The 23999-nt window shown below is 41.4% G+C and overlaps 2 protein-coding genes across 5 annotated transcripts in view; one reads left to right on the top strand and one right to left on the bottom strand.

The window, feature by feature from the left end:
• The window catches only part of FHL5 (four and a half LIM domains 5), a 105012-nt gene extending 84962 nt beyond the window's left edge, over nucleotides 1-20050 (top strand). For all 4 annotated transcript variants that reach the window (XM_077289697.1, XM_077289700.1, XM_077289699.1 and 1 more), the window contains 2 exons: nucleotides 3323-3509; nucleotides 18293-20050. In XM_077289697.1, coding sequence (XP_077145812.1) covers nucleotides 3323-3509; nucleotides 18293-18444 — 339 coding nt within the window. In that variant the 3' untranslated portion in view covers nucleotides 18445-20050. The remainder of the gene's footprint in view (nucleotides 1-3322; nucleotides 3510-18292) is intronic.
• Nucleotides 1-23999, bottom strand: part of LOC143809899 (uncharacterized) — an 848616-nt gene that overhangs the window by 709510 nt on the left and 115107 nt on the right. The window lies entirely within an intron of this gene.

The following is a 23999-nucleotide window of genomic DNA, read 5'->3' as shown; positions in this document are numbered from 1 at the left end:
ATTATTAATATACATATGGACATATTTGAGAATGTAGAGGGCTCAATAAAAGGTAGCATAATTTAAAATACCCTTTTGTGTTTTTCTACAGTTCTTGTCCTATTATCATCCAATCCCTCAACATCACTTCCTATCTTTTCCTGTAAATGACGTAGATAGAACTGTCTTCCTGTAATTAATATATGCACAGATAGTACTGTTTTCCTGTCTCTCCCTGGAAATTGTTTATGCACAGGTAGCACTACATTTAAGTCTTTCCTTTTAAAATATGTGTGCAGAAGGTAGTACGCTAGCAGCCTATAAGCAATAGAAGTGCAAACACTAAGTCAAGAAAGTAGGGGTTTCCTGATGCAAATGGACAACCAAACATTCACTCCTAATCTAGGAACTTTCCAATATTTATGGACACAACTGTATCACTTATCACTCTCCCATAATGACAGTTCTGTGCTGTGTTGTGTATAAATATGTGATTCTTCAGAATTTCTATTAGTCTTTGCCTGATGAAGGGACCTGAGTAGTCTCGAAAGCTTGCAATTTGTTACCATCTTTTCAGTTAGCCATTAAAAGGTATCAACCACTGAGGACTCTCACACCTAAATATTTTTCTTTCTAATGCAAATGAAAACTCTGCTTGCCATGGAAAATATAATATAATTGTCAGTTATTGGGAAAGATTCCTACGTGGATTGTGTTTTTTCACATTGGGCCTATATATTACTTTCATTTGAAGCTACAACCCGGAGGTGATAAGGACGTGTGAACATGGCCTAAGACTTGAGATGTTGGTCATTTCTTAGGGGGTGAATCGAATTGAAGGTTTGTCATGGTTTCTGAGTACCCCATGCACTTTGAACCTATACATAAAACACAAGTGTAAGGTTTCTGGTTTATTTACTTTTATTTTTAGAGAATGGTTTTCCATTTTTTTACTGTATGTTTTGTATGTATGTTTTTGTATCAATTAAGCATTTTTATAGTTTGTTATTTTAAACTACATTTCATAAGTTCTAGCTTGTGTTGTTAAACAAATTCATGTCCTGAGCTCAATTGTGTGGAGAGAAGTCAGGGAGAAACTACAGACTTTCCGAAAGGGTACAAGCTCTTGAACCAAACCTTTATGGTGGCAGTTCTATGTGAATATCTGTGTGTGTTAGATGTTGGGGGTTTGTACTGATTTTAGACAGACTAGGTTGTCTTCTAGTGGTCACCTGAGGTCACACCAACACATCAAAGTGAGGGTAGTCACAACACTACTGATTACATAAAGATTACATAAAACCAGAAGGAAGAAATGTTGAAGTTCTTGGTTTCAATAATGTTTCAGCTTACATACACTCCGATGACACAGTCAAAACCACAGTTTGATGTCCCCATGATTTGCTAAATGGAAGTGCAAAAGTTAGACTTTACAGTTTTAACATGTGTTAGATTTTTCGACAGTGACTCATGCTGAATAATAAATTTGTTGGATCTATGAACACTCTTGACTAAAGGTACCTTCACACGAAGCGACGCTGCAGCGATAGCGACAACGATGCTGATCGCTGCAGCGTCGCTGTTTGATCGCTGGGGAGCTGTCACACAGACCGCTCTCCAGCGACCAACGATGCCGAGGTCCCCGGGTAACCAGGGTAAACATCGGGTTGCTAAGCGCAGGGCTGCGCTTAGTAACCCAATGTTTACCCTGGTTACCAGCGTAAAAGTAAAAAAAACAAACAGTACATGCTCACCTGCGCGTCCCCCAGCGTCTGCTTCCTGACACTGACTGAGCTCCGGCCCTAACAGCAGACGTCACCGCTGTGCTTTCACTTTCACTTTAGGGCCGGCGCTCAGTAAGTGTCAGGAAGCAGACGCTGGGGGACGCGCAGGTGAGCATGTACTGTTTGTTTTTTTTACTTTTACGCTGGTAACCAGGGTAAACATCGGGTTACTAAGCGCGGCCCTGCGCTTGGTAACCCGATGTTTACCCTGGTTACCAGTGTAAAACATCGCTGGTATCGTTGCTTTTGCTTTCAAACACAACGATACACGGCGATTGGACGACCAAATAAAGTTCTGGACTTTATTCAGCGACCAGCGATATCACAGCAGGATCCTGATCGCTGCTGCGTGTCAAACAAAACGATATCGCTAGCCAGGACGCTGCAACGTCACGGATCGCTAGCGATATCGTTACAAAGTCGTTTCATGTGAAGGTACCTTAACTTTTACACTGCCTATTGTTTGGCTTCTTTCTTGTGCAAACATTGTGGTGCATATTGGTCAATGGCCATTTTGCAAGTAAGCTACACAATTCATCACTAATCCGTCAAGCTTAAAAAATAGGTGTGGATATAATAAATAGATTTACAAGTATACCTACAATTTGCAACTTGGGGGCATTTTTTGTGCCAGTCAGTCTGAAAATAGTAAATCTACCTTGAAGTGTCCACAAGAACCAAAAATATTCCAGTGTCGTTATTCCCAATGTGGCTGATGTGACTGGTACACATTTCTAATTAAATTCGTTTTCTTTTATGCAGTTTGATATTGTGTTTAGTGTTGAGCAATACCGTCCGATATTTGAAAGTATCGGTATCGGATTGGATCGGCCGATATCCAAAAAATATCGGATATCGCCGATACCGATACCCGATACCAATACAAGTCAATGGGACACAAATATCGGAAGGTATCCTGGATGGTTCCCAGGGTCTGAAGGAGAGGAAACTCTCCTTCAGGCCCTGGGATCCATATTCATGTAAAAAATAAAGAATAAAAATAAAAAATATGGATATACTCACCCCTCCGGCGGACCCTGGACCTTAGCGGTGTAACCGGCAGCCTCCGTTCCTAAGAATGCAGTGAGTGAAGGACCTTCGATGACGTCGCGGTCACGTGAGTGGTCACATGAGCGGTCACGCGACCAATCACAAGACCGCGACGTCATCGCAGGTCCTGTACACTCACTGCATTCTTAGGAACGGAGGCTGCCGGTTACACTGCTAAGGTCCAGGGTCCGCCGGAGGGGTGAGCATATCCATATTTTTTATTTTTATTCCTTATTTTTTACATGAATATGGATCCCAGGGCCTGTAGGAGAGTCTCCTCTCCTCCAGACCCTGGGAACCATACACTGGGAACTTCCGATTCCGATATCACAAAAATATCGGAACTCGGTATCGGAATTCCGATACAGCGAATATCGGCCGATACCCGATATTTGCAGTATCGGAATGCTCAACACTAATTGTGTTATTAATATTGACTTTTTTTGAGTTACATGAATTATAATTATATACTTGTTAAACCCCCTCTTCATAATGTCTTGCTTGATCAGGCGATCACCAAGGATGGAATATCTTTTGAAGAACAGCCTTTTCACCGCGATTGCTTTTTATGTACCGGATGTAAGAAGAAACTGGCTGGAGAAAAGTTTACATCGCAGGATGATATGCCATACTGCATGGATTGTTTTGGTAATCTTTTTGCACAAAAATGCAGCGCTTGTGCCCAACCCATCACGGGTAAGTGTTATACTGCGTTCTTTGGGCATATAATTATGTAATGTTAACTCAGTGTGTAGCAAAAGGATATTTACTACTGACTAATGACCAGAAAATAAGGAACCTGTGTTTTTTAACCTATGAAACTATGTAACTTTATAGTAACAGTAAATAATTATATAGGTTGAAAAAAGATATGGATCCATCAAGTTCAGCCTTTCTCCACTAGTTCTATATTCTCTATCACTAGATTATTTATAATCCACAATGCCATTTGTCATGAGGAAATTATCCAGCCCCTTTACACCATGCTCCAAATTATTATGCAAATGACATTTTTCTCGGATTTTCCTAAATGGTTGGTGCAAATAACAGTCAGTCTAAAGGCCCCGTCACACACAGCGACGCTGCAGCGATACAGACAACGATGCTGATCGCTGCAGCGTCGCTGTTTTGTCGCTGTGTGGTCGCTGGGGAGCTGTCACACAGACCGCTCTCCAGCGACCAACGATGCCGAGGTCCCCGGGTAACCAGGGTAAACATCGGGTTACTAAGTGCAGGGCCGCGCTTAGTAACCCGATGTTTACCCTGGTTACCAGCGTAAAAGTAAAAAAAACCAAACAGTACATACTTACATTCCGGTGTCTGTCCCCCGGCGTTCTGCTTCTCTGCACTGTGTAAGCACAGCGGCCGGAAAGCAGAGCGGTGACGTCACCGCTGTGCTGTGTTTTCCGGCTGGCGCTCACAGTGCAGAGAAGCACAGCGCCGGGGGACAGACACCGGAATGTAAGTATGTACTGTTTGTTTTTTTTTACTTTTACGCTGGTAACCAGGGCAAACATCGGGTTACTAAGCGCGGCCCTGCGCTTAGTAACCCGATGTTTACCCTGGTTACCAGTGAAGACATCGCTGGATCCGTGTCACACACACCGATTCAGCGATGTCAGCGGGACCTCAACGACCAAAAAAAGGTCCAGGCCATTCCGACACGACCAGCGATCTCGCAGCAGGGGCCTGGTCGCTGGTACGTGTCACACATAGCGAGATCGCTACTGAGGTCGCTGTTGCGTCACAAAACTTGTGACTCAGCAGCGATCTCGCTAGCGATCTCGCTATGTGAGACGGGGCCTTAATAAAAGTCATCACCCGTTAGAGTATACAACATTTTATTGAAGAAACCTCCCAATGATAACAGTATAATCTCCAAAATGAGTAAAAACTTAAAATGCAGTGTTCCAAATTATTAGGCACAGTAGAATTTCTAAACATTTGATATGTTTTAAAGAACTGAAAATGCTCATTTGTGGAATTTGCAGCATTAGGAGGTCACATTCACTGAACAAAAAAGCTATTTAACTCCAAAACATCCTAACAGGCCAAGTTACATGTTAACATAGGAACCCTTCTTTGATGTCACCTTCACAATTCTTGCATCCATTGAACTTGTGAGTTTTTGGAGAGTTTCTGCTTCTATTTCTTTGCATGAAGTCAGAATAGCCTCCCAGAGCTGTTGTTTTGATGTGAACTGCCTCCCACCCTCATAGATCTTTTGCTTGATGATACTCCAAAGGTTCTCTATAGGGTTGAGGTCAAGGGAAGATGGTGGCCACACCATGAGTTTATCTCCTTTTATGCCCCTTAATAATGTGGAACATCATTTTTAAGTAGTTTTCCTTTAACTAGAATCACCTGGAAAACTAATTATCACATGTGTTTAAGATTGATTTCAGTGATCCATTGAGCTCTGAGACACAATACCATCCATGAGTTTATTTGAAAAACAAAGCATTTAAATCTTTATGACACTTAAATCCAATTTGCATAATAATTTGGAGCACAGTGTATAAATGCTGTTATAGTATCTACCTATCTACCATTACTGCCGCTTGTGGTAGGGTATTCAACAGTCTGACTGCTCTAACTGTAAAGAGCCCTTTCCTATTTATCCACCAGAATTTCCTTTGCTCCACACACAGTGAATGTCTCTTGGGTGATTGTAAGGAATAAATCATGTACCAGCCCTTTGTTTTGTCCAGACATGTATGTACACATATAAATGAGATCACCTCTAAGGTGTCTATTTCTAAGCCATATATAGCGTAAAAAAAAAATAAGAGTGATCAGTCCAGGAGTAAAATAATGGAATCTTCTTGATTGCATAATAAAAATGGATAGAAAATCTTTCCAATGAAACAGGTTCACATGATAGCCATGAAAGATTAACGTGTTTCAGGCATAACAATAAAATTACACATGGTGATTAGTAAGCGAGTTATTATTAGGCAAGACAAGTGTCCATCTTTCATGGCTATCATGTGAACCTTTTTCAGTGCAATTTTTCTAATCTATTAAGAGAAACCTTCCATCCCATGTAATAATCTAGCTGCCCACTACTGAACTGACTGTAGCTTTCCAACACCTTTTAAAAATAAAAAAAACATATTGAGCCCAAAACTGGATCCCATATTCTAGATGTGGCCTTACAAGTGATTTATAGTGGGGGCAATACATTGGGATCACGGGATTTTTTTCCTCACTTTTGATACATCCTAAAATCGTGTTTGCTTTTGCAGCTGCTGCTTGACATTGAGTATGGCTGCTCAGCTTACTTGTAACCAGAATATCCAGGTCCTTCTCCTGTTCTGTAATCCCATGTATATATTCATTTTAATTACCGTATATGCAGCAAATCCATCGTAGGTGCATTAAATTACATTTATCAACATTTAACTTCATCTGACATATCTAATTGTTTGGAAATAATTTTATAGAGAATGGATACAGAGATAGTGTCAAATTTGACGCAACAAATGTATATCCTGTGGTTAATTGTAAAATGGGAGTTTCAAAAATATGAGTGATAAAACAATGTTCAGATATGTGCAGATGTGATAAAGTGGGTATTAAAATGCATGTTTTTCAGATGTGAGAACTAATAAAAAATGTTTATAAAAAGCTTGCACATGCTGCATTCACACATGGTAGATTTGAGGCAGTCAAGATACATAAAAAAAGCAAATATATATATATACTAGCTGAAGAGCCTGGCGTTGCCTGGGCATAGTAAATATCTGTGGTTAGTTATAGCACCTCACTTCTCTCATTTTCCCATCACGCCTCTCATTTTCCCCCTCAAATCTTTCATTTTCTCCCTCACACCTCTCATTTTCCCCCTCACATCTCTCATTTTCCGCTCACATCTCTCAATTTCCCCCTCACTCCTTTCATTCCCCCCTAACAGTTGTCATTTCGACCTCACATCTGTCATTTTCCGATCACTCCACTATTTTCCCTCACTCCTCTCATTTTGCACTCACACCTTTTCATTTTCACCTCACACCTCTCATTTTCACCTCACATTTTCCCCTCAGTATATACATGTTTGTCATCTCCCTTTTATATAGTATACACCTGTATGTCATCTCCTGTATATAGTATATACCTGTATGTCATCTCCTCCTATATATAGTATATACCTGTATGTCATCTCCCCTGTATATAGTATACACCTGTATGTCATCTCTTCTGTATATAGTATATACCTGTATGTCATCTCCTCCTATATATAGTATATACCTGTATGTAATCTCCCCTGTATATAGTATACACCTGCTGTATGTCATCTCCTCCTGTATATACCTTTGTGTCATCTCCTCTATTATATAGTGTATACCTGTATGTCATCTCCTCCTATATATAGTATATACCTACGTCATCTCCTCCTGTACACTGTGTTCCAAATTATTATGCAAATGATATTTTTCTCGGGTTTTCCTAAATGGTCAGTGCAAATGACAGTCAGTCTAATAAAAGTCATCACCCATTAGAGTATACATCGAATTTTATTGAAGAAACCACCCAATGATAACAGTATAATCTCCAAAATGAATAAAAACTCAAAATGCACTGTTCCAAATTATTACGCGCAGTAGAATTTCTAAACATTTGATATGTTTTAAAGAACTGAAAATGCTCATGTGTTGAATTTGTAGCATTAGGAGGTCACATTCGCTGAACAAAAAAGCTATGTAACTCCAAAACATCCTAACCGGCGAAGTTACATGTTAACATAGGACCCCTTCTTTGATATCACCTTCACAATTCTGGCATCCATTGAACTTGTGAGTTTTTGGAGAGTTTCTGCTTCTATTTCTTTGCATGAAGTCAGAATAGCCTCCCAGAGCTGCTGTTTTGATGTGAACTGCCTCCCACCCTCATAGATCTGTGACTTGATGATCCTCCAAAGGTTTTCTATAGGGTTGAGGTCAGGGGAAGATGGTGGCCACACCATGAGTATATCTCCTTTTATGCCCATAGCAGCCAATGACTCAGAGGTATTCTTTGCAGCATGAGATGGTGCATTGTCATGCATGAAGATGATTTTGCTCCTGAAGGCACGTTTCTGCTTTTTATACCATGGCAGAAAGTTGTCAGTCAGAAACTCTATATACCTTGCAGAGGTCATTTTCACACCTTCAGGAACCTTAAAGGGCCCTACCAGCTGTTTCTCCATGATTCTGGCCTAAAACATGACTCCTCCACCTCCTTGCTGACGTCACAGCCTTGTTGGGACATGGTGGCCATCCACCAACCATCCACTACGCTATCCATGTGGACCATCCAGGGTTGCTCGACACTCATCAGTTAACAAGACTGTTTGTAAATTAGTCTTCATGTATGTCTGGGCCCAATACAACCATTTCTGCTTGTGAACACTGTTTAGGGGTTGCTGAATAGTAGGTTTATGAACCAAAGAAAGCCTTTGAAGGATCCTACACCTTGAGGTTCAAGGGACTCCAGAGGCACCAGCAGCTTCAAATATCTGTTTGCTGGTTTGTAATGGCTTTTTAGCAGCTGCTCTCTTAATCCGATGAACTTGCCTGGCAGAAACCTTCCTCATTATGCCTTCATCAACACGAACATATCTGTGCACTGCTCATATTCAGCCACAAATCTCTTAACAATACGATGATCACGCTTACATTTTTGGGAAATTTCTAATGTTTTCATCCCTTCACAAGGCATTGCACTATTTGATGCTTTTCGGCAGCAGAGAGATCCTTTTTCTTTCCCATGTTACTTGAAAACTGTGGCCTGCTTAATAATGTGGAACACCATTTTTAAGTAGTTTTCCTTTAATTAGAATTACCTGGAAAACTAATTATCACATGTGTTTAAGATTGATTTCAGTGATCTATTGAGCCCTGAGACACAATACCATCCATCAGTTTATTTGAAAAACAAAACAATTAAACCTTTACGACACTTAAATCCAATTTGCATAATAATGTGGAACACAGTGTATATACCTGTAAGTCATCTCCTCCTGCATATAGTATATGCCAGTGTGTCATCTGCTCCTGTATATAGTATATACCTTTGTCATCTCCCCTGTATATAGTATGTACCTGTATGTCATCTCCTCTTGTATATAGTATATATCTGTGTGTCATCTCCTCCTGTATTACAGTAGACCTCGTTCACACGTTATTTGGTCAGTATTTTTACCTCAGTATTTGTAAGCTAAATTGGCAGCCTGATAAATCCCCAGCCAACAGGAAGCCCTCCTGTTGTGAATTTGGATTTTGGGCTCCCCCGGTGGCCACTGGTGGAATTGAACTTGTGTCATCATCTTTCCTGTTCACCTGTTCTCATCAGATCTGGGTGTCGCTATATAACCTGGCTTCTCTGTTAGTTGCTTGCCGGTCAACAATGTTATCAGAAGCCTCTCTGTGCTTGTTCCTGCTCCCAGACATCTACTAGATAAGTTGGACTTTCGTCCATGTTTGTTTTTGCTTTTTGGTTCCAGTTCACAGCTGCAGTTTCGTTACTGTGTCTGGAAAGCTCTTGTTGATCAGGAATTGCCACTCTGGTATTATGAGTTAATGCCAGAGTCCTAAAGTAATTTCTGGATGGTGTTTTGTTAGGGTTTTCTGCTGACCATGAAAGTGTTCTTTCTGTCTTCTGCTATCTAGAAAGCGGACCTCAAATTTGCTAAAACTATTTTCCTGCTGTGTTTGTTATTTCATCTAAAATCACCGCCAATATATGTGGGGGGCCTCTGTCTCCTTTTTGGGCATTTCTCTAGAGGTGAGCCAGGTCTTATATTTCCCTCTGCTAGCATTATTTAGTTCTCCGGCCGGCGCTGGGCATATAGGGATAAAAAGTAGGACATGCTACCTGGCTACTTCTAGTTGTGCGGTAGGTTTAGTTCATGGTCAGTACAGTTCCCATCTTCCAAGAGCTTGTTCCTATATAGGCTTATGCTATGTTCTCTAGCCATGGAGATCATGACAGTTTGACCGGCCAGCAAAAAGGGTTAATTCCTTGGCTGAGAAAGGAGGGAAATAAGAAGTCTGCTGAGAGTTTTTTTTTTTTTTTTTTTTGTGCTCTTAATTGGATCATTTGCTAGTCTGTCTATGCTGCAGTCTTTCTTTTTTTTCTCTCTCCTTCTAATCTTTGAATGGCTCTGTGTTCACCTGTTTATTATGGATCTTCAGAGTGTAACTGCAGGTTTGAATAATCTCACCACGAAAGTACAAAATTTGCAAGATTTTGTTGTTCATGCTCCGGTATCTGAACCGAGAATTCCTCTGCCGGAATTTTTCTCGGGGAATAGATCTGGTTTTCAGAATTTTAGAAATAATTGCAAGTTATTTTTGTCCCTGGAATCTCGTTCTGCCGGGGACCCTGCACAGCAGGTTCGGATTGTGATTTCTCTGCTCCGTGGCGACCCTCAAGACTGGGCTTTTTCATTGGCACCAGGGGATCCTGCGTTGCGCAATGTAGATGCGTTTTTTCTGGCCTTGGGGTTGCTTTATGACGAACCTCATTTGGAACTTCAGGCAGAAAAAACTTTGATGTCCCTATCTCAGGGGCAAGATGAAGCTGAAATTTACTGCCAGAGATTCCGTAAATGGTCTGTGCTTACTCAGTGGAATGAGTGTGCCTTGGCGGCTACTTTCAGAGAGGGTCTCTCTGATGCCATTAAGGATGTTATGGTGGGGTTCCCTGTGCCTGCGGGTCTGAATGAGTCCATGACAATGGCTATTCAGATCGATAGGCGTCTGCGGGAGCGCAAACCAGTGCACCATCTGGCGGTGTCCACTGAGAAGACGCCAGAAAGTATGCAGTGTGATAGAATTCTGTCCAGAAGCGAGCGGCAGAATTTTAGACGGAAAAATGGGTTGTGTTTCTATTGTGGGGATTCTACTCATGTTATATCAGCATGCTCTAAGCGTACTAAAAAGCTTGATAAGTCTGTTTCCATTGGCACTTTACAGTCTAAGTTTATTTTGTCTGTGACCCTGATTTGCTCTTTGTCATCTATTACCACGGACGCCTATATCGACTCTGGCGCCGCTTTGAGTCTTATGGATTGGTCCTTTGCCAATCGTTGTGGGTATGATTTAGAGCCTTTGGAGACTCTTATTCCTCTGAAGGGGATTGACTCCACCCCATTGGCTAATAATAAACCACAATACTGGACACAAGTAACTATGCGTATTAATCCGGATCACCAGGAGATTATTCGTTTTCTGGTGCTGTATAATCTACATGATGATTTGGTGCTAGGATTGCCATGGCTGCAGTCTCACAACCCAGTCCTTGACTGGAGAGCTATGTCTGTGTTGAGCTGGGGATGTAAGGGGACTCATGGGGACGTACCTTTGGTTTCCATTTCATCATCTATTCCCTCTGAAATCCCTGAGTTCCTGTCTGATTATCGTGACGTCTTTGAAGAACCCAAGCTGGGTTCACTACCTCCGCACCGTGAGTGCGATTGTGCTATAGATTTAATTCCGGGTAGTAAATACCCAAAGGGTCGTTTATTTAATCTGTCTGTGCCTGAACATGCTGCTATGCGAGAATATATAAAGGAGTCCTTGGAAAAGGGACATATTCGTCCATCGTCATCTCCCTTAGGAGCCGGCTTTTTCTTTGTGTCAAAGAAAGACGGCTCTTTGAGACCATGTATTGATTATCGGCTTTTGAATAAAATCACGGTTAAATATCAATACCCATTGCCGTTGCTGACTGATTTGTTTGCTCGCATAAAGGGGGCCAAGTGGTTCTCTAAGATTGATCTCCGTGGGGCGTATAATTTGGTGCGGATCAGGCAGGGGGATGAGTGGAAAACCGCATTTAATACGCCCGAGGGCCACTTTGAGTATTTGGTGATGCCTTTTGGTCTTTCTAATGCCCCTTCAGTCTTCCAGTCCTTTATGCATGATATTTTCCGCGATTTTTTGGATAAATTTATGATAGTGTATCTGGATGATATTCTGATTTTTTCGGATGACTGGGACTCTCATGTCCAGCAAGTCAAGAGGGTTTTTCAGGTTTTGCGGTCTAATTCTCTGTGTGTCAAGGGTTCTAAGTGCGTTTTTGGGGTTCAGAGAATTTCCTTTTAGGGATATATTTTTTCTCCCTCTTCCATTGAGATGGATCCTGTCAAGGTTCAAGCTATTTGTGATTGGACGCAGCCCTCTTCTCTTAAAAGTCTTCAGAAATTTTTGGGCTTTGCCAACTTTTATCGTCGATTTATTGCTGGTTTTTCGGATGTCGTTAAGCCATTGACCGATTTGACTAGACAGGGTGCTGATGTTGCTAATTGGTCCCCTGATGCTGTGGAGGCTTTTCAGGAGCTTAAGCGCCGTTTTTCTTCTGCCCCTGTGTTGCGTCAGCCTGATGTGGCTCTTCCTTTTCAGGTTGAGGTCGACGCTTCTGAGATCGGAGCTGGGGCAGTGTTGTCGCAGAAAAGTTCTGACTGCTCCGTGATGAGGCCTTGTGCCTTCTTTTCCCGTAAATTTTCGCCCGCTGAGCGGAATTATGATGTTGGGAATCGGGAGCTTTTGGCCATGAAGTGGGCGTTTGAGGAGTGGCGCCATTGGCTTGAGGGGTCCAGACATCAGGTGGTGGTATTGACTGACCACAAAAATTTGATTTATCTTGAGACCGCCAGGCGCCTGAATCCTAGACAGGCGCGCTGGTCATTATTTTTTTCTCGGTTTAATTTTGTGGTGTCATACCTACCGGGTTCTAAGAATGTTAAGGCGGATGCCCTTTCTAGGAGTTTTGAGCCTGATTCACCCGGCAACTCTGAGCCCACAGGTATCCTTAAGGATGGAGTTATTTTGTCAGCCGTTTCTCCAGACCTGCGGCGGGCCTTGCAGGAGTTTCAGGCGGATAGACCGGATCGTTGTCCGCCTGATAGGCTGTTTGTTCCTGATGATTGGACCAGTAGAGTCATCTCTGAGGTGCATTCTTCTGCATTGGCAGGTCATCCTGGAATTTTCGGTACCAGGGATTTGGTGGCAAGATCCTTCTGGTGGCCTTCCCTGTCACGAGATGTGCGAGGCTTTGTGCAGTCTTGTGACGTTTGTGCTCGGGCCAAGCCTTGTTGTTCTCGGGCTAGTGGATTATTGTTGCCCTTGCCTATTCCTAAGAGGCCTTGGACGCACATCTCGATGGATTTTATTTCAGATCTGCCTGTTTCCCAGAAAATGTCTGTCATCTGGGTGGTGTGTGACCGTTTTTCTAAGATGGTCCATTTGGTTCCCCTGCCCAAATTGCCTTCTTCTTCCGAGTTGGTTCCCCTGTTTTTTCAAAATGTTGTTCGTTTGCATGGTATTCCTGAGAATATCGTTTCTGACAGAGGAACCCAATTTGTGTCTAGATTTTGGCGGGCATTCTGTGCTAGGATGGGCATAGATTTGTCTTTTTCGTCTGCTTTTCACCCTCAGACTAATGGCCAGACCGAGCGGACTAATCAGACCCTGGAGACATATCTGAGGTGTTTTGTGTCTGCTGACCAGGATGATTGGGTTGCTTTTTTGCCATTGGCGGAGTTCGCCCTCAATAATCGGGCCAGCTCTGCCACCTTGGTGTCCCCGTTTTTCTGTAATTCGGGGTTCCATCCTCGATTTTCCTCCGGTCAGGTGGAGTCCTCGGATTGTCCTGGAGTGGATGCGGTGGTGGAGAGATTGCATCATATTTGGGGGCAGGTGATGGACAATTTGAAGTTGTCCCAGGAGAAGACTCAGCTTTTTGCCAACCGTTACCGTCGTGTTGGTCCTCGGCTTTGTGTTGGAGATTTGGTGTGGTTGTCTTCTCGTTTTGTCCCTATGAGGGTCTCTTCTCCTAAGTTTAAGCCTCGGTTCATCGGTCCGTATAAAATATTGGAGATTCTTAACCCTGTTTCCTTCCGTTTAGACCTCCCTGCATCCTTTTCCATTCATAACGTTTTTCATCGGTCGTTATTGCGCAGGTATGAGGTACCTGTTGTGCCTTCCGTTGAGCCTCCTGCTCCGGTGTTGGTTGAGGGTGAGTTGGAGTACGTTGTGGAGAAAATCCTAGACTCCCGTGTTTCCAGACGGAGACTCCAGTATCTGGTCAAGTGGAAGGGATACGGCCAGGAGGATAATTCTTGGGTCACTGCATCTGATGTTCATGCCTCCGATCTGGTTCGTGCCTTTCATAGGGCCCATCCTGATCGCCCTGGTGGTTCTGGTGAGGGTTCGGTGCCCCCTCCTTGAGGGGGGGGTACTGTTGTGAATTTGGATTTTGGGCTCCCCCGGTGGCCACTGGTGGAATTGAACTTGTGTCATCATCTTTCCTGTTCACCTGTTCTCATCAGATCTGGGTGTCGCTATATAACCTGGCTTCTCTGTTAGTTGCTTGCCGGTCAACAATGTTATCAGAAGCCTCTCTGTGCTTGTTCCTGCTCCCAGACATCTACTAGATAAGTTGGACTTTCGTCCATGTTTGTTTTTGCTTTTTGGTTCCAGTTCACAGCTGCAGTTTCGTTACTGTGTCTGGAAAGCTCTTGTTGATCAGGAATTGCCACTCTGGTATTATGAGTTAATGCCAGAGTCCTAAAGTAATTTCTGGATGGTGTTTTGTTAGGGTTTTCTGCTGACCATGAAAGTGTTCTTTCTGTCTTCTGCTATCTAGAAAGCGGACCTCAAATTTGCTAAAACTATTTTCCTGCTGTGTTTGTTATTTCATCTAAAATCACCGCCAATATATGTGGGGGGCCTCTGTCTCCTTTTTGGGCATTTCTCTAGAGGTGAGCCAGGTCTTATATTTCCCTCTGCTAGCATTATTTAGTTCTCCGGCCGGCGCTGGGCATATAGGGATAAAAAGTAGGACATGCTACCTGGCTACTTCTAGTTGTGCGGTAGGTTTAGTTCATGGTCAGTACAGTTCCCATCTTCCAAGAGCTTGTTCCTATATAGGCTTATGCTATGTTCTCTAGCCATGGAGATCATGACACCCTCCCCCCTAGCAGTATATATTAGCTCACACATACACATAATAGACAGGTCATGTGACTGACAGCTGCCGTATTTCCTATATGGTACATTTGTTGCTCTTGTAGTTCGTCTGCTTATTAATCAGATTTTTATTTTTGAAGGATAATACCAGACTTGTGTGTGTTTTAGGGCGAGTTTCATGTGTCAAGTTGTGTGTGTTGAGTTGAATGTGGCAACATGCGTGTAGCAACTTTTTGTGTGTCGAGTTGCATGTGACAGGTTAGTGTAGCAAGTTGTGTGCAGCAAGTTTTGCACATGGAGAGTTTTGCGCGTGGCGAGTTTTATGTGTGGTGCGTTTTGAGTATGTGCAAGTTTTGTGTGAGGCAACTTTTGCATGTGTTGCAACTTTTGTGCATGTGGCAATTTTTCCGCGTGTGCAAGTTTTGCATGTGGTGAGTTTTCCATGAGGTGAGCTTTGCACGTGTGGCTAGTTTTGTGTGAGCCTAGTTTTGCATGTGGCGGGTTTTGCATGTGGTGAATTTTGCGCTTAGCGAGTTTTGAGTGACGACTTTTGTGTTTCGACTTTTATGTGGCGAGGTTGGTTTATGTGTGGTGAAATGTGTGCTGAGGGTGATATATGTGTTCAAGCACGTGGTAGTGTGTGGCGCATTTTGTGTTTGTGTTCATATCCCCTTGTGTGGTGAGTATCCCGTGTCGGGGCCCCACCTTAGCAACTGTACGGTATATACTCTTTGGCGCCATCGCTCTCATTCGTTAAGTCCCCCTTGTTCACATCTGGCAGCTGTCAATTTGCCTCCAACACTTTTCCTTTCACTTTTTCCCCATTATGTAGATGGGGCAAAATTGTTTGGTGAATTGGAAAGCGCGGAGTTAAAATTTCGCCTCACAACATAGCCTATGACGCTCTCGGGGTCCAGACGTGTGACTGTGCAAAATTTTGTGGCTGTAGCTGAGACGGTGCAGATGTCAATCCCGGACGGACACACATACACACATTCAGCTTTATATATTAGAAGTAAAGCTCATGAAAAGATGTGGCACTGTTAATCCAAAAAATGGTGCCCTTTTTAAAGCAAGGAAACACATGCTTAATGCAATGATGGACAAATCATTAGTTTGTGGCTGCCTTCCTTCTTATGTTTAGATGCACTTGATCTTGCATGTGTTGGCCAAAACCTGTGTCATGATGCACAATTGTCTTTGATATAGAAAAAATAAACTAATTTAGATTCATGTTGTCCATAGATTTGATCATTTTAAGAAAACTCAAAAATTACAATTCATGCTGAGACATGTCACTGTATCTGACGTGAAATCAGAATAAACCTTTCCTGTTTTAGGTCAATTAGGATTACCATAATTATTAATAAGATAATGTTTTAAGGCATTTTTATTACTTATGGAAAAGTCAAAACTTTACATACATTTCATTAGTGGTTGACACCATTGCCCTTAATGTTTGGGATATACTTCCACAAACTTCTCACAACAGTTGGTTGGAATTTGAGCCCATTCATCCTGACAAAACAGGTGTAACAGATCCAGGTTTGTAGGTCTCCTTGCTCTCACCTGCCTTTTCAGCTTTGCCCATAAATTTTCAATACAACTGAGATCAGGGCTTTGCGATGGCCACTCCAAAACATTGACTTTGTTAACCTTAAGCCACTTTGTTTTGGCGGTATGCTTCAGGTCATTGTCCATTTGGAAGACCCATTTCCACCCAAGCTTTAACTTCCCGGCTGATGTCTTGAAATGTTGCTTCAGTATTGGCTCAATCTTCTTTTCTCATAATGCCACCTATTTTGTGAAGTGCACCAGTCCCTCCAAGCTTTCCCTTTTTACCTCCAAATGTAACGATGGTCATTAAGCCAAAAAGTTACATTTTAGTTTCATTAGACTACAGGACATGTATCCAAAAATTAAGGTGTTTGTTCCTGTGTGCATTTGAAATATTATTCTGGCTTTTTAGTGTTTTTTTTAAGTAATGGCTTCTTCCTGGCAGAGTGGCCTTTTAGACCATGTTGATACAGTACTCGTTTCACTATGAAATATTGACATAATCTTACCAGCTTTTGCCATCACCTTCACAAGGTATTTTGCTTTTGTTCTTGGGTTGATATGCACATGTCGGACCAAAGCACTTTCATCTCTGGGACACAGAACCCATCTCCTTCCTGAGCTGTATGATGGCTGGACATTCTCATCTTATTTGTACTTGCTTATAATTGTTTGTACAGATGAACGAGGCACCTTCAGGTATCTTGAAATTGTACTCAAGAACGCTTGCCAGACTTTTGCAAGTCCACAATTCTGATATCTTGGCTGATTTCTTTAGACTTTCAAATGATGCTATACAAAGAAGCTGTGTGTTTCAGGTGTGCATTAAAATACATGCACAGGTGTGTCTCTAATTAACTCAGATGTTGCCAAAAAAACAGAAGCTTTTAAACACTTGATATCATATGGGGAGTCCAGAATTGTTCAAAGGCATAGTATATGTAAACTTTTGACTTTGAAGTAATAAAAATGCCTTAAAACATTCTCGCTCTCATTAATCTGGGCATTTGGCAAATAATAATTATGGTATTTCAAATTGACCTAAAATGGGAAAGATTTATTCTGATTTATTGTCAGATACTGAGAAAAACATGCATGTGTGTCTTTTTATATTGTGTATGTAAACTTCTGGTTTCAACTATATATGACAATGTGACAGATAGAAGCTGCACTGTTGATTTGGAATCATCCAGCAACTATATAGGTTAAAATGGTTATAGCAGACAGAGAGTGGTTAGCTTAGCCCCAGGGGATACTGGGAAAGTTGTTATTGTGTCTTGCACATCCAAGAGTAAGGGGTGTGCTAGAGAGTCTTTGGTCAGACTCAAATATCCTGAGTGGCGTGCAAGCAACAACAAGCATTATGCTGCTGAAGGGTGGGAGATGATGCCTCCCAAAGTGAGCATTTATCATTTTATTCAATTTATTGGCAAATTCAAATATGTGATAATATTTACACACATTAAAAGTATTGTGCTATTATACTAGAGCCAGAAAATTATAGCAGACATTAGCACACACTTACTGAAAGTGAGCCATAATACATGAAAGTAGGCCATAATCAAGATGGCATTTTGGCATAATTACTACATTGAACCTGTAAAAAATGGAGAATTGCATGTGAGAACTTTATCACACCTTGTGTAATATCTGCCATCTGCTGTAACATCTTTGCTTTAGCTGGCACCAGTATTCTCATCGCTATGATATGATCGGCTCATGGAGGCTTGGATGAAGGTTCTTATCACGGCTGGGGGTCATGTTTCTTTGTGACTCACCGCTGATGCTAAAACAAGCCTGGAGCCAAATATTACGTTGCTATGTAACAACTATTTATTTTGCACACAAATTAAGATAGATGCTGCCTCCTGTCGTTATGCGGATAAGGAGCTATACTGATGTCAAATGGGACTTTGTTTGCATTAATGTGTTTTTTCTCACATTCTCATCCATTTTTCTCCTGCACAGGTCAAGGAGGCGGCCAGTACATCTCATTTGAGGACTGTCAGTGGCACAGTGATTGCTTCGCCTGTTCAAAGTGCAAAGTTTCCCTTATTGGCCAAAAATTCCTGTCACAGCAAAGCCAAGTATTCTGCACCGAGTGTGGTCAGGACATGTAGATAGATGTATCTGACAGCGACAATTAGTAGGGCATTTTTTTTTTACCTTCGATAAAGCTAACAGTAATCCTGTGCACTGAATGCTTAATGTGTGTAATGTGAACCTTGACATGTTGGCAACATATGGAAATTGCATAAAGAACTCAAAATAATGCACTTATTATCGATATATATTGCATAACATTTGATTGTTTTTGCTGCAAGATCCTGTAGGTCATGATTATCACTGAAGTAAAGAATGAAAGGATCTCATTTGGCATTAGTTTGGCAAGAGTAGCAAAACTTCATTTTGTTCTCTACACGTGCCCAGCGTAGGCCGTGCGCCAGCCTCTGTACTAGAGTCTGACATGGCCAAATTAACTCTCTGTCCTGGTGGTCAATGTAAAGTATGTGCTTTGTAGCTGAAAATTCATATAAAAAGTCATGTTTAGACATTTTTGCTTTGTAAATACTGGTAAAAGCTACACCAATCAGCCATAACATTAAAAACACCTGTCTAATCCTATATACATTAAAAAAACAAAGCAAAATGCAAGTAACCTATTTAATACATAGTGTAAAAAGCTCATCGTGGGAACGTAGCCCTAGTCCTATAAGGAGCAAGGTCAATACTTCATGAATCGGACTTGTTTTTGGCTTTGTGTTGGATTGAAGGATGCACCATGCTGAAAGAGGTTAATGAAATTTTATCTTATTGTTGCCATAAGAGAGTGTACTTAGTAAAAATGTATATACTGTAGTAAGTGTCTAGGCAAATTCCACATGAATGCCAACAGCAAAGGTTTTCCTGCAAAAGATTGTACACAACATGACACTGCCTCTGCCGGTCCCTTCAAAATCTGTCTCAAAATGAAGGTAGAAATATTGATTTGATTTAGATTTCTCTTTTGTTCATCCACTCTGAATTTGTGGTAGATAGTTATGATAATGTAGGCAAAGTGCCACATGCAAAAATATTATGCACCGCTTTAAACATCAACAATTAAATACTGAAACCATGTAACACAAATCTATTTGCAGCAAAAATCCAAATCAGTAGTAAAACTAATCAAGATTGTTGTATGGATAGGTGGTACAAAGGCCATCCTTCCTCAAAAAGTGGGTGGGCAAACAAGAACACTGAAATTGTGATAAACGCCAAGAACTGATGAGGCAAGATTGGGATGCTATCATAGAGAATTTGGCCCAGAAGTAGAGATGAGCAGATAGCTTCATGCAACCTTGGATCACAGTTCTGGTAAGTGCTCTCTGGGCATGGACAGGAGCTGCACAAATTTCCTTATCAGGCATCCCTGGCTTTTTGATTTGCCATGCTGGCGCCAGCACATGTACTCCACACACTGCACAAATGACTTCTCGCCAGGCCAGTGAATCTAACGACACTCCAGGAAACCGAAGCTTAGGAAATGTCCATGACCTGAGAACTCTAACCTGGACTGTGGGCTCATCTCTCCCCAGAAGCTGATATCCAGCATGCCAAAGCAATTTGCAAAAAAAGTCTTGAAAAAATGAGGGCGAACACTTAATATTGAATCTTTACATAGACTCGATGTATTAGGAAAACTCTAAAATCTTATGAAATGCTTATAATTGTACTTCGTAAATTTTTTAAAAAAATATGCCCAAACACAGAGCACCACCCGTCACGATATCAGGGATGAGTGAACATAGAGAAAAATATGCAAATTGCCTCTTCCGAGAAAAAGAGGACTTAAACTCTATAGCGCCACCTGTTGGTGGCCAACAGGTGGCCCTATAGAGTTTAAGTCCTCTTTTTCTCGGAAGAGGCAATTTACATATTAAAATTCCCAGAGGAGCATTGCACAGCGAATAAGCCTCCTCACCTTGACAAGCCAGATCTGGTCTGTTACTCTCCATAAGGAGAAACCTTACCCCTTAGACCATAGAGAAAAAGTAATCTGATGTCGTTGGTCTCAGTTTTATTATTTTAATTAAATAACGTACTTTTTATTTCTTTCTCTGGTGGTCAGTGGTTCCTTGACACGTTACCAAACATTAAAGCAGCAAACTGTGAAAACTAATATTTGTGATAGTCTCAATACTTTTGGCCAAAGCTCTATAAAAATAAATTACACACTTATATCTATCATCAATATTATGTATGGTTGTATCTGATCTATTTACTCCGTCTATCATATCTATGTGTGTGCAGATATCTAAAATGACTATAGATTACTCTGACCTTGATGAAATGTTTTTGGTAGTTATATAAATTTATATGGTTATCTGCAAGTAATATAAAGCCATATAAAATATATTGCAGCAAGTATCTGTAATATTGTGTTATTTTACTGTTACTACAGTGGTCACAACATTTTGGGCCTGATGGGCCACAATAAAACGGTGCTATAGTAAAAAGCATCAGTTTACTGCAGGAACAACATTTTCTGTCAGTCAAAATGAACAATATAGAGATATATAAAGATATAGAAATATACCCCACACAGAGTTGCTGTAATGAGATGACATGCCGCCTTCCTCCAAATCAAGCAAATACCAAAATAATAATATAGTGATTTAGCATCGTGTGTTCCTGCAAGGCCACAGACTAGCACAAATGTCTCCAAATAATCCTACCTAAGGGTATGTGTCCACGTTCAGGATTGCATCAGGATTTGGTCAGGATTTTCCATCAGTATTTGTAAGCCAAAACCAGGAGTGGAACAATCAGAGGAAAAGTATAATAGAAACATATGCACCACTTCTGCATTTATCACCCACTCCTGGTTTTGGCTTACAAATACTGATGGAAAATCCTGACCAAATCCTGATGCAATCCTGAACGTGGACACATACCCTAAGGGCTCATTTCCACATGCGAGTCACACGTCCGTGTCTCGCATGTGGAAGCCAAGCTGTGGCGCCGGCACTTTGGAGCGGAGCTGTGCAGCTCCATGTGTTCCTATGCGGCCGCACGCTCCGCTCCTGAGTGTCGGCTCCACAGCTTGGTTTCCACATGCGAGATACGGACGTGTGACTCGCATGTGGAAATGAGCCCTAAAAGTTATTATAAGTTTGTCTTCTGGCTCCCAAAAATCAGCCCCTATCCTACAGTATATTCCAGAACCTAAGCAAATACAAAATTGTGACACCATGTTGCTCTCTCAAATCTTTTTTTTTTTTATTTCAAGAAAAAGTACAATACATCAGACAGGTATGTTGTACAGACAGTTGTGCAATTATTGAGAAAATGTAATAACCGTATTGTATATTTTAATAAAGCATTGCACATATTGTAGCATATTCTTTCTAGCACAAGCAACAAGTTTACTAGAAAGAATATATTTTTTGGCTCCATTTTTTTCAATTTATTTCATTTGTAACATGTTTTTAATTCAACAAATAAAGAAACCAGATACAAAAAGCTGCGTTTTCCAAAACACACAACAGATCACAACAATGGATAAAAAAAAGACACCAAAATGTAGAATGGTTTGTAAGGCTTTTTTCCCATATACTTTCACCTGACTGTAATGTTTTTTGGCATAACAAAAGAAAAAACCACATGAATAAAAATATAATGAAAAATGCAGTTTATAAAACCACCATTAAGAGATAGGTTTGCTTCTCTTGGTTTCAGATGCCTGCTGTAATAAATTGGGCTGAGCCCACCATTGAAATGAAGGTTTGCTTTATTCCTTGCAGTACTGTATACCTGTGTATTGCTAGGACTATGTGCTTACATACATTGTCTCCATCTGTACATTCTCTATTCTCTTCTAATAAATGATACAACATAGTAGTCTGCGTGGATTCCATTTATCCAGATGCCTGCACTCAGATCATTTTAAGGCTGTCATAACCAGAGCCAATTGCAAAAAACGTTTTAATTATTTTGCAGCAGAAATGTCCTGTCTGTACATGACCGGCGTCTGTGCAAAGTGCTCACTGTTCATCAAATGCATCAAATCCAACTCTTCATGTTACCCTAAAAGGGAGCATTAAAAAAAAGGCCAATCTGGGGGCTTCCCTTTGGGTTTACACATGGAAATGAAGTCAGGTAGCTTAATATTTGATTTTTTTTTTGTAGTAATTGTATCTGTTATGTTCAGTGTCTTCTTGTAATAATCTTTTTTTGCTAAAATTCTGTTCACCCATGTGATCACAAATGGAATAAGTCAGAATTATGTTTTTTTCCCTTCCACGCTGCAATAAATTTTTATAATGTTTCAGTTTTTGGTAAACGAAATGGTATTATTCTCATGGGGCTGGGAACTAAGAGGTGAGAGGCATCACCTCAAGCGATCACAGACCGGTCCTGATGGCGATTCTGCTGCTTCAAATCAACAGAACAGTTCGTCCCCTTCCGGGCTGCTCTGTTGATGCTCGTGACTGCCGAAGTCATCCTGATTGACATCCAGCCCCCCGGAGTTATGAAGTTATAAAACAAATATGATAATGATAGTACGTAAATCTCAACCAAACCACATGGGCATGCCGACTTTATGTACCAGTTTGTTAAAAGAGCACTTTGCTGCCAAAGGGAGAAATAAAAAATGACCAATGTGTATGTGTAATGAATGCAGTAATATTCTCACCAGTCACTCCGGTCCACTACGACACCACGTGACAACGTTTGTACCTTGCTGGATCACACTGTTTGAGGCAGTGGCTATTTTTTCAGTACAAGTTTAAGAGACTACAGAGCCTCATTGTGAATTTCATAGACTTACATTAAGTTTAATGTAAAAAGTGACATGGTACTGAAACAGACCAGAGTGCCACAGACAATGGCAGAAGACGGCAACCAGTGAATATGTTACTACACTCATTACAGGACCAGCATTCAGAGGGGCAAGAAGGGGGGGAATTGTCCAGGCCCTTTCCACCTTGAGGGCCCCTGGCGTTTACAGCAGGAGCTACACTGAGAATAGCATTATCAATGTGGCCTGTGATGTGGAAACTGCTTCAGGACCTTTGGTGACATCACAATCATGTGACCGTGATGTCACCACAGATCCTGTGCTCTGCGGGAGTCGGAAGAACTAAAGAGGAAGTGGACTGGTGGTAAGTCTCCTATTGTCTATGACTGTGTGTCTTTGTACAGTGGCTCGCAGAACTATTCAGGCTGTAAAGTAGGCTTTTTAGCTATTTTGTTACATTACAACTAGTGATGAGCGAGTATACTTGTTGCACGGGTTTTCCCGAGCACACTCAGGTGATCTCCGAGTATTTGTTAGTGCTCGGAGATTTAGTTTTCGTCGCCTCAGCTGCATGATTTACAGCTGCTGGACAGCCTGAATACATGTGGGAATTCCCTAACAAACAGGCATTCCTCACATGTATTCAGCCTGTCTAGCAGCTGTAAACCATGCAGCTGCGGCAACGAAAACTAAATCTCCGAGCACTAACAAATACTCGGAGACCCCCCCGAGCGTGCTCGGGAAAACCCGTGCAACAAGTATATTCACTAATCACTATTTACAGCCTGTGTTTGTAATTGGATTTTTATGTCATGCATCAGCATCAAATAGGATAAGTTGGAGAATTAAGAAAAATATAATCAAATTAAATTTATGGGATCAAATAACTTA

Source organism: Ranitomeya variabilis, chromosome 2, assembly GCF_051348905.1.
Source record: "Ranitomeya variabilis isolate aRanVar5 chromosome 2, aRanVar5.hap1, whole genome shotgun sequence".
NCBI classification, from domain to species: domain Eukaryota; kingdom Metazoa; phylum Chordata; class Amphibia; order Anura; family Dendrobatidae; genus Ranitomeya; species Ranitomeya variabilis.
The sequence above is the reverse complement of the archived record's forward strand: the minus strand, read 5'-3'. Positions and strand labels throughout refer to the sequence as shown.